Here is an 11,943-nt window from a genome sequence, read left to right on the forward strand (position 1 = left end):
TGCCCGCTGCTCCCCTCAGCAGTGTACTTCGTCGATCTGCCTGTTCTGCACCCCACTCTGTCTCTGGTGAATCCTCTCACCCTCATCCTCTCTGGCCTGTACCCCAGTTTTGTACAAATAAATAAATAAATCTTAAAAAAAAAATAGCAGAAAATGAACCAACAGAAAGAAACAGAATTGGGATTAAGAGCTATGGTCTTGAAATGAGAATGTATACAAATAAATGTCAAGAAGGATGAGAAAGAAACTGAAAAAAGATCTTCAAGGACAATAATAAAATTAGAGCAAAATTTACCACCACATGAAATGATTTCCCATATGAGGTAATTGGCTACAGTTAATAACTCCTGGAACAGAAGAGACAAATATGGCCAGTAGATGTAATAACTGACCTTTAAATCAGTCCTTACAAGATACTTAAAATCAGCCTAAAAAGATTATGAGAAGTCTTCCCAGAATCCTATTAACATGTTAAGAACATATAATCCTGGAGGGGGGGGAATCCCCTCATTAAGGGAAAATACATGAAATACAAAAAGGTGTGACAACAAAGAGATGTAAGAAAATAAAGAAAAAAGTGGAGAACTATTACATTGATAGTTCTTTGAGAAGTTATAGTTACAATTCACTTCTAACAAATTAAAAATTAAGATTTATCACTAAATCCTGAAAATATTATACACATTAGTTCATGAAACAAATATTTTATGTCTAAGTTTTCGTAGATCTACAACATACATTTTTCTCTTTAATAATAAACACAAACTCACATTTTGCCTTCATGTGGATCTTCTTCCCGGCCCTACAGGGGAAGATATTAAGACAGTATATAGCTAGCTATTGATTTATTTTTATTAAAGTTAATTTTAAAAATCTTCAAACTTTATAGTGTCCTTCATATTAGCTTTGCAATTACATGCATGGTTCTGTTAATCCTTCTACCTTTCTTTTCTACCTAGTTACAAATTAATTTAGGACCTTTATCTAACAGTTTCCTGAAACTATTACAGTATACAAGCTAGTCTAATTACTCTATTCCAACCCACTACAACAACCTGAATTAAGTTTCTACTGCCAACTCTCCCACTAACAATGCAACTATATTAACGGAAGTACCATACCATTTCCTTAACACCCCCCCATTTCTCTTCATCGTGCTCTATTCTCATGCCAATCTCTGTTAGCAAAATAGGCAGAGAAGAGACTAGGAAAGAAAATATTCCCTACTTTCATCTTCCTGGAATACTCACCAGGAGAGAGAGTTCAGTATATTGCTAGGTTACTTGTATAATTTAAAACAGTAGTTCGGTACAATTTAAAATGTCTATAAAAGATGTTTCAATGATACTGAACACTACTCCAAATGCACATGTTCTCTGAATACTGACCTGCTATCTCAACATAAAGAGATACACTGTGTGATTAACTATTAATGATTTTTTGATAGCAATGAAAGTCAATATTCAAAATGTAAAACCCTGTGATAACATATGCATAATGTAATTTTTTCCAGGCTACTAGAAAAATATACATGTATTTGAAACACAGAATTTGAAAGTAAACATATGCAATCATTGAATTTCATGGTCAGTTTGATTTATCATTTATGAGGAATTCCAAGATGAGAAAAAGGAATAAAAATAACTACTAGTTAATACATTTTTAATTCTTAAAATCTCATGAAAACTTTCTGGAAATTGGTGGCTAAAACTTAAAGCATGTTAGCTTGATTATAGTCTATACCAAAAAAAAAAAAAGTATTTACTAATAGTAAATACATTATAATGAAAACTCCCTTCTACTTATAAATAAAGATTCTACATAAAAGGGGGCCTTCCTTGGTGCACGAAATTAAGTTTCAGTGCTATGAAGCTTTTGGCAGCCACTGCACCACGAGTTCGATCCCTGGCCAGGGAGCTGGTCCACATACAGTGAGTGTAGTAGACCTCTCCTGCCTCACCCGCTGCTCCCCTCAGCAGTGTATTTCAGTCAGTCTGCCTGTTCTGCTGCCAGCTCTATCTTTGGTGAATTTTCTCACCTTTTAATGCCCCTGCCCCCCAGCTATTGTATGCATAAATAAATCTTAAAAAAAAAAAAAGAATTCATAATCAATTTCCCTGCTTCTGAGTAAGTTTCAAAACTTTACAAAATATTTAAAATTCTGCGAGTGGATAGTACAAAACTTACCACTTCTTCTACGAGGTCTTCAACAATAAGGCCTTGTTCATCTGTTCGTAGATTTGTAACCCACATCCATCCATCTTCTAGTTCATTATGAACAATGAACATATCCCCTTTTAAGAAACTGAAAATAGCAATCTTTTAGTATTATTAAAAGTAAACATGAAAATCTGAGTACTCATGCACCACATTCACAGAACAAAATACAGCTGAGAATGAATGGGACTAATATAAAATCCCTAGATTTATAAACAGTAATTGTGTAAGTATTACAAGCTTTGAGTGAAAAGGAAAATGACACCTCAGTATTATTATGAAAACAGTTTGATCTCATGGATGCTCTAAGTGGGTCTGCAGATTTTTCAGATTATGATCACACTCTGGTAACTGCTGTAATAAATGATCCCACTGGGAATTTACATACTATTCCACTTTTCTGAATTTGTAATTGACCCACTGTTCACTATGTACATTTCCTCCCTTTTCCTTCTTTGTTTTTCCTAACTTACATTACAAAATAAAGGTGTACCAGTAAGGATTACATAAGGTATTTTGACAACAGTCATATAAAAATGAAATGCTTATTTTGAGATCCTAGAAACATTAAACTTTTTCCAAACACTAAATTCAAAAACATTCAGTATCCATGGAAATTCTCACTATAATTTATTTTTTTTCCCACTATATTTTAAATAGCACTACTAATGCCAATGAGGAACAGTATACTCAGAATCGGCCAAAGTGAGCATTTGAATGGTAGAATAAACATTTACCATTAGAATACAAAATGTCCATGGGAAAGCTAAACAGCTTATAAAAAGACAGTAATATAATAACTACAATAATTAAAGTTATACAGAATAAAAATTAAACTATATAAACATAATAAAACCAAAAATATCATGGTCTAAAATTTTATAATATTAATATTCACCCATGTAAAATAAAAATTGTGTGAGTAACATTAACAGTTGAGACACAAATATTACCTGGGTATAAAAATTAAAAGTACAGGGCCCTCCCTGGTGGCGCAGAGGGTTAAAGCACTGCACTAAGAAGCTTAAGTCCTTTCCTCATGAGTTCGATTTCGATTCCCGCCTACCCCAGAGGAGATCCACATGGTGAGGCAGACCTCCCCTGACCCGCCCACTGCTCCCCTCAGCAGTGTACTTCCTCAATCTACCTGTTCTGCTCCCCACTCTGTCTCTGGTGAATCCTTTCCCCCTCTGCATCACTGGCCTGTATCCCAGTTCTATATGAATAAATAAATCTTAAAAAAAAAAATTAAAAGTACATAGACTAATAGAGTTTTCTTTAGTTTGTGAGACAGTCTAGGAAAAGCTATGTTACTTCTATCATCACCATGGTCCACTGTGATCTAAATTCACAATCTGAATAACCAAGTAAACATTTCCTCAAACTCCAAAGCAATAATGTTTTAAAAGTCTTTCAGATGTCTATTTCAAGTGCTTACTATAGAAAATACTTTATTACATACCTTATTTCATCAGTGTCTGGAACTTTTGTATAAGGTAAAATGGCTCGAACACGTCTTCTATCTTCTACTGGCTAGAAACCATAAAAAAAAAAATTTGCAAAAGATAAAATAACCCTTTTACATAAAAAAATCAAAATCAGGTATGTCCATACAAAGTTAGGCGCCAGTGAACATCTGCATTATAAATTCCACGGGATCAAGATATTTTTTTCACGGAGACTCATGTTTATCCAAATCTCAGATATGTTTTTCTAGTTTTTATAAAAATGCTTTTAAAAATATAACTAAATAATTTTATAAAATATTAAGAATGACCAAATAATTTTAAATAACTGAAACAGAACATAATAAATTGATTTTTCTGATGATGTAAATGAAACAATTCAAAATTCTGAAGCAACTTTGGTTATTAACACTACATCAGTAATTACACTTCATGCATTCAAAAATATTTGTTAAGCTGTCAACTACAGTATTTCAAAAAAAAATCTAGTAATTTTAAAATCACAAAAAACTAGAGCCAACCCTATTAATAAAGTAAAATAATAAAGACTTGACCCATTTAAGTTTCACTTACCTCTGGTGGTGCAACTGGATAAAGCAATTTTTCTCCTTTAAGCAAACAGGAAACATGACTGTAATAACCTATTAGGTCTGAAAGTGAAGAGAAACGTCGCCCACCGATGTAGTAATCTCCACACATAGCAATAATCCTATTTGTTCAGGAAAAAAAATGTAACAAAAACAAACTTTAAAGTCAATTTTGAATATCAAGTTCCATAATTTTTATTATGCTTTTCCCCTTTATCTCTATCTCTGCTTTAAAATAACACTATATGCAAATTACTTTGCATTACTTCTTTTACATATATTCACACTTGATATGAAATACCTATCAGATTTATAAACTTCATTTACAATATTGACTAAAATATTTATAAATCCATTCTATGATATTTCTCTCTGCACTTAGGACTGAATACCAATTTTAGTAACTTTTCTCTGGCTAAAAGTTTCCAAACTCTTAAAAGTGGTATATTAGTACCCTCACAGCTTATATTAAAATCTAAACAATCAAGAAATAATATTTTATCAGTTAACTTTATAGACACTACATTATTTTACAACTTTTCCATAAAACTGAAATAAAATATTATTTATTTTACAAACACTCCTTGAAATCTGTACCTGAAAACCAACATGCCTTTTTAATTGAAGTGACTATTTGCAAAGTTTCAGAAAAGTGAAGCTAAAAAAAAAGCACACACTCTTGATTCTTAATATCCTGTATTTTACCACTTTGTAATTCTTTACACTTTAAAAGCAATGATTATATTTGGAATTGGCACAGTAATCCCAATAAAAATGTTTAAAACAAAATTTGCAACATTCAATATCTAGCCCAAATCACTGATTTTAATCATTTTAATGCAAATATGCTTTCCTCCATTACTTAAATGTCATTCACCTTCATTACCAGAAGGTGTATTTGTGAATATTACAGCAAGATATTTATATTTTGCAGTCTCGTAACAGAAATAATGGCTTACCTAAAATGGTTGACAACATTTGTCTGGCTAAGAAATGAAAGCACAAAGGACCCTGGCCTCCGATCACTTTCTCTTATAAGGTAACTGCCGGACTTCCCTGCCTGCCTGAGGCGTTCTTCTGCTATAGTTCTATCAAGTTTTCCATGATACCACCTATGGGAAAAAAAGGTAAGAGATTAGAATAAAAATAGCAATCAAATTTACGGCTGATATTTGAAAAGATACTACAAGTTTTAAATATCTATATGAATCTTACTCATTTACATTTCACTCTGAAACTGTTAATCCGATTTTAACTCTTTATAATGTCTCAATCTGTTCTAGAATCTCAGGCCTAACCATCTCACATAAGAACCTCTCCCATTTCTGTCCATCTCTTGATCTCCAGGATTGTTGATCTGTTCAAGACACAAACACCTACAAAAAGGTAGGATGGGCAAATAGAAACAATCCATTTACTATCTCTCAATATACTAAGGAACCTAGACTAGGCATAGTAAAGCACATGGCACCTAGAAGAAAATAAATTAAGTTCATTTTAGCGTTTTACCCAGAGATGGGGAAACAGAATGACCCTATCTAAAGGATACTATTCTAATCTACAATTCAACATGAAACTAGTAATTCCCTTGGATCTTAAAATGATCTATTCTATGACCACACATTTAAGGCATTTTGTCCTTTGTTCTTTTAACTTCCCTGCTCTTAATTTAAGCCTATGAAAGGCTCACAAATGGATAAAAAACAAAAGCATACTTAAATGGGCTTCTATTTTCATATGGTCATCATAATACATACATAAAGTAGTTATGAAATATTTTTACTTTTTACTATATTAGGTATCCAAAATTATCCTTTATTTGTAATTCTAACTTAAAACATTCAGAGGAAAATAAACATTCATATTATATTGCTATATGTAATACCTAGCCATAATAAGACTCTTATTATATTGCTATATGTAATACCTAGCCATAATAGACATGCAGTAGATATGCACTATCTAGTCATCAATAAAAAAATATACAATTACTTCTGTAAGCTTCTGTAATGAAATCTTACTATTGACTCATTAAAAAAAAAAATCCTGAAACTTCTCAAAGTAATTATTTTTCCTTTTTATCTAGAAACACATCTAATTGAAAGTCTATGCAGAAGACTGAAATGAAGTAAGAAAATTTTAATCATGGAGCATCATTATAACTTACTAGGAAAAACTACATTGTAAACTAAGTAATAGAGATAGAATGGAAAGATCAACATTTACTGCCTTTCTCTTAAATTCTAGCTCAATCTTTATCCTTGAGGTTAAGTAAATTTAACTTCCAAAAGCTGATTTATTTTTAATCTAGGAGTATTTTAGATTAATGAAATTAAAGTTCCTTGAAGAGTCAAAACCCAATTATCTGTATCTGTCTGTATAAAGTTCTAGGCTAAAAGTTATTTTTATTTGTGAAAATAAATGGGATATACATGGTATAATAAACTGGCATATTTTTTATTTAAAGCACCATAGGTAATTCAAATAGCATATTTACATATCCAGCAAAGATAAAATTAAGGACAATTTTAAGTGAAGCCTATTTTTACGTACTTGACATTTATTAAATCTGTTGGGTTTTATGTAAAATTCAAGATTTAAGATTTTATTTAATCTCTATCTTGAAAATTCAACTTGAGATACACATTATTCACAATCATATTGTATAATAATTACATTATATGTCATATAATTACATTATATATATTTTAAATTACACCAAAGACCTTTATTGTCATGAACACCATATTTAGTTTTTATAGCTTGTAATTTCTGCAAGACTAAAAAATAGGTATTCAACTCAAGACAAAGATCTTAATCTGAAAAAACATGTTTCCCTATATCTTAGTAATTCTCTTCATGCCAAAAGCTCATTAAGTTTTGAATATAGAGTGAAACATCAATTCTTGATTATAATTATAAACTAAAATTAAGTTACTCAACAATAGTCTCGTGAACATGTACTTGAATCTGATCCTCAAAAACAGGATCAGACACACCAGTCCTACAAGTCTTGGGTTGACAGGGGTGGGGGGGGATGAATGGTTTTCATCAAAACTTAATTTCTTCAATCATCTTCAACACTGACTTCCATGTTATTATGGCAAAACAAGTAACAAAAAATATTTTAAATGTATATACACAGATGTTTTTAGGCTGTAACTGAAGCATAAAAAGTGCTTCCATAAACATCTTTTAAGCATTTTAAAACCCAGAAATAAAAAAAAAAACTTGTATTTAAATTATACATATGTATACAACATCACATGCATTTAAAACAAATGCTGTATAAATCACAAACCTATGATGATATAATTTGGTTGAAATCTCTCACAAATTTGTATCAGCTAAGTAATTTCTATCAATATATTCATTAAGTACTGGTCCTTTGATCTACTTTAAAACAATGTCAACTACTTTTTTAATCCATGCTCTTTTTGATAAGCAAAAATTTTACCTATCAAGAGATCAAGAGATCCTAAGGTGGCAATTTCTCAGAGAACCATTATACAGCCTATTTAATTCCATCAGTCAAGAAGACATTATCTTAATTTTTTTATTTTACATAAAAGTTCATGTGGTTTATGATTTCTCAAAATGTCCACATTCTAAAGATACAATATTACCCCATGAGGAGAAAATTCTCTACTGGGTAAATCTAAAAGATTTAACAAAAATGCTTTAGTTTCTAACTAGACAGGTAGTACCAGTAGAATCAACACAAGGAAATGAGAATACCCATTACCTGGGAGCTCAATCACCTACATAAATTTTTTTACTATGCTTACATTTGTGACAATTACAACTTAAAGACTGTACCTGGCACATAGTAATATTAAGTTTTAAAGTATTTGGTGTACACAGGAAGATGTGTCCAATCATAAATAGGTTGGAATAGGTTTTTGAAGTCTGGATTGACCGTCCTGCCAATGTAAAAGAAAACAAAAACCATTCTTCGATGTACACATTTAGTATTAGTAAGCAAGTTCTGAGCTGTAAGGGCTGTGATTTCTGTCTGAACAAATTATGAAAACATTTTAGGTTGACAGAATTTACAGGATAGCTACACTGATACTTCTTATAATTTAAGGCACTAAGACTTATCAGAACCTTCGCCCATTACTACATTTTATAGCTCATTACCATTACTTTTAAGACAGGCAAAGCAATCTCCATCTCAAACTCAGAATATCTGCCCTAAGTTCCTTCCAAGAAAAATATAAAATAGCACTACAAAATTTATATAGTAAAATGTTTAAGAATAAAAACTGAAAGCAAGGTTTGTGCATCAATCCTAGCTCTGCCACCCTGCGATACAGATATAGGCAAATGACTGGTTTGTAAGCCTCAGTTTTCTCATGTATAAAAAGGCATATAATTACAGTACCCACCTTAAACAAAGCTGACTTAACATTATTATTAATAACTAATACATACAATTGCTTAGAGAATATGTAATGGATAGCAAGTGTTCAGGAAGATTAAACTTATTAAACTATTGCCTAAGGAAGTGAGATATGCTAAGAAGACAGCTCCAAAGAAAATCTCAAATTTTATGACTGTTGTATAATCAACAATTAATCTTACTTGAGCCCCAACTGTCCTCCTATTTATCTGTCTTGGTTACCCTTCATCTAATCTTTGTTTCTGCTAGAGCACTGATCTTGAGGAAATTTCCTATTCCTTAAGTCTTTTTTTTTAATATGAAAGATCATATTTATTGAGGCAGGAGACACCCTACTATCCATAAACTAGAAATTCTTCTGGTTTTCCTAGTAACATCAGAAGGAATATCTCCAATAGCTCTATCTTTTATCAAGAAGGATATATTCTTTGGAGTGATAACAAAAAGAGTTTGCATTTGAGATACTGTAACCTAAATTTACCAAGGACACACTAATACTGAAATAACTGGGCTCCCTGGTGCAGCAATGGGTTATGTCTCAGCACTCTGACACTATCAGCTCTGCAGCAGGCGTTCAATCCCTAACCAGGGTGCAGCAGACCTCTCCTGTCTCACCTGCTGCTCCCCTCAGCAGTGTATTTCAGTAGATCTGCCTGTTCTGCTCCCCACTCTGGTTCTGCTGAATCTTCTCACCATCCCACCCCGGCCCACCCCAGCTGCCCCCTATGCACCCCAGTTGTGTGTATGTATATATGTATGTATGTATGTATGTATGTATGTATGTATGTGTATGTATGTATGTATGTATGTATGTATGTATAAATAGATATCTTTTAAAATATGGAAATATTTAATGTTCTATTTAAAAGTTAGCATTCCCTCTCCCAAGATAGGGAAAAGAAATAGCAAGGAACTTAAGATGTATGTACAGATTACTCATCTATCTTTGAAATTCTGTTGAGAAATCTTACATGCAGGATTATCAAATCCATCCCTTTTTTCTTCAAAGCAACAGTTTACTTAAAATACCACAACAGCTAAGATAAAAGTATATATTAATGAGGCAACAATTAAAAAGACAAATTGCAGTAATCATGGTACCTTAAATTGGAATCACATGCTATTTTCTATAAACATGTTCAACATTGGTAGAGCACATCTGAGAGGCCATAGAAAGGGTCTTTGGGGTTTTTAGTCTATCTCTCCTTATCAGAAAAATAAAGATAAAAATCTATATCAATGAGCAAACAACCTGGTATATGTAAACTACATTCAAACTACAAAATTATTTAAAACTTGATAGTCCTAATTATAAAACAACTAAACTGTGCTACCACCAACACAGCATCCTTCTAACAAAGAAAATAAATGGAAGTTTTGAGCACATCAATTATTTTTGCATTTCTTATGGTCTTCCTCCAGTTACGTCATTCATAAGCACTGACAATTTAAACAGAAACATGAAGAAATCCAACTATTAAGAAGTATCCTTTTTTACCTAAAGTACTTAGGACACCATGTGCCTGATAATGTTGCAATCTTCTAAGTTTTTCTTTAATTCTCAGGGTGCTAGTCAGATTTTCATAAGCCGATTGTCCTTTATATACTGAATTGCTTATTTCAAGCTAGTAAGACATGCAAATAAATTCATAATCTTGAGTTGATGGTTAGGAAAAAAATTGAGTTTGTAAAATGAGGGGAAAAGTAAACAAAATTTGCTTTATACTGAGTGATTTATTGGGTCTTTTTTACATATTTCTTTGCAAAGTAACTGAAATTTGGCTATTAGTAAATTTATCTGAGCACCTACTAAACTAAATTTCATTAACAGGAGTAGTGCTCCTTAGACCAATTAAAATCAATTAAACTTGAGAAGAAACTCATATGTAAAATATAGGTAACTATACTTACATGTACATGCTGTATATCTTGAGTTTGTTCAGGCATATATCAATTATTTTTATATTTGCATATTTATGTAGCTATGGCTCTCAGATAAAATCAGCTCAAAGCCAAGATACACAATTTCTATTTCCTTTTACCACAGGTAACATATTTGCAGAATCCAAAAGAGGTTTTAGTTCTGTGGGAATATTTCTAAAAAAAAAAAAAGCACTGTCACATGGTCTATCCACCTCAAAATTCAATCCACAGAAAAGCTAATATACAAAAAGTGGGGATGAACACAAATGTTTATATGAGGAAAACTTCATACTGAAATGCAATCACTACTCTTAACTCCCATTATCTTAGAAAATATATAATGAAGGGCAAAAAAATTATACCCACTCTGAAAATGTTATGCCATAAACAAAAATCACAAGAGAAATCACAATACTTACTAGCAGGCTAACATCAATTCCTGCTTTTCATCTTTAATCTCTTATGTCTCATATTTTATTCCTCAAAAACTACCAATTCTTAAAAGTTTTCTTAGAACTTCAACAATGATAGCATTATATAACACTAAGTGCAGTAAAAAAGGGAAAGGAAATGTCTTGTGGTCATCTAGTTCAATGCATCGCTGCATCATAATTCTAAACTACCTAAAAGCAATCCTTTACTTAAGAAACACTATTTTTAAATTTCAAAATGTTCAGTCTAAAAATCTGGAGAGTGGGCTTTCCCTGGTGGTGCAGCAGTTTAAAATGCAGCACTGCAGGCTGACTGCTTCGGTGCAAGTTTGATCCCAGCCCTGGAGGTGACCCACATGGCACAGCAGACCTCTTCTGCCTCACTTGCTGCTTCCTCAGCAATGTATTTCAGTCAATCTGCCTGTTCTGCTCCCTGCTCTGGTGAATCCTCTCATCACCCCTGCACCTCTGGTCTGTACCCTAGATCTGTATGCATTAAATATTTAAAAAGATATTATTAGATATTTGTTTTACCTCATTTACCATTCAAACCAACTTCTGAGATAAAAGCCATTAAAAGGCCCTCCCTGGTGGTTAAATAGCACAGCACTAAGAAGCTAAAGCCACTTTAGCATGAGTTAGATCCCCGCTGCAGAGGTGACCCACATGGCACAGCAGACCTCTCCTGACATGCCTGCTGCTCCCCTCAGCAGTGTACTTCATGAGTCAGCCTGTTCTGCTCCCCACTCTATCTCTGGTGAATCCTCTTACCGCTCCTATACCTCTGGCCTGTATCCCAGTTCTGTATGCATAAATAAATAAATCTTTAAAAAAATATTTGGAGAGTATGGTGACTCAGTGGTACATACTGCTGCTAAGAGGTTTTTTTTTTTTTTCCTTAAGATTTATTTATT

The 11,943-nt window shown here is 32.5% G+C and overlaps 1 protein-coding gene across 1 annotated transcript in view; it reads right to left on the reverse strand.

The window, feature by feature from the left end:
- Window positions 1–11,943, reverse strand: part of RASA1 (RAS p21 protein activator (GTPase activating protein) 1) — a 74,020-nt gene that overhangs the window by 38,715 nt on the left and 23,362 nt on the right. The window contains exons 2-6 of the mRNA XM_004678153.2: window positions 5,230–5,382; window positions 4,257–4,392; window positions 3,680–3,750; window positions 2,188–2,305; window positions 771–802 (exon numbers count right to left, since the gene is read on the reverse strand). Coding sequence (XP_004678210.1) covers window positions 771–802; window positions 2,188–2,305; window positions 3,680–3,750; window positions 4,257–4,392; window positions 5,230–5,382 — 510 coding nt within the window. The remainder of the gene's footprint in view (window positions 1–770; window positions 803–2,187; window positions 2,306–3,679; window positions 3,751–4,256; window positions 4,393–5,229; window positions 5,383–11,943) is intronic.

This window comes from Condylura cristata, unplaced genomic scaffold, assembly GCF_000260355.1.
Source record: "Condylura cristata isolate star-nosed mole 26May11 unplaced genomic scaffold, ConCri1.0 scaffold00007, whole genome shotgun sequence".
In the NCBI taxonomy this organism is placed as follows: Eukaryota; Metazoa; Chordata; class Mammalia; order Eulipotyphla; family Talpidae; genus Condylura; species Condylura cristata.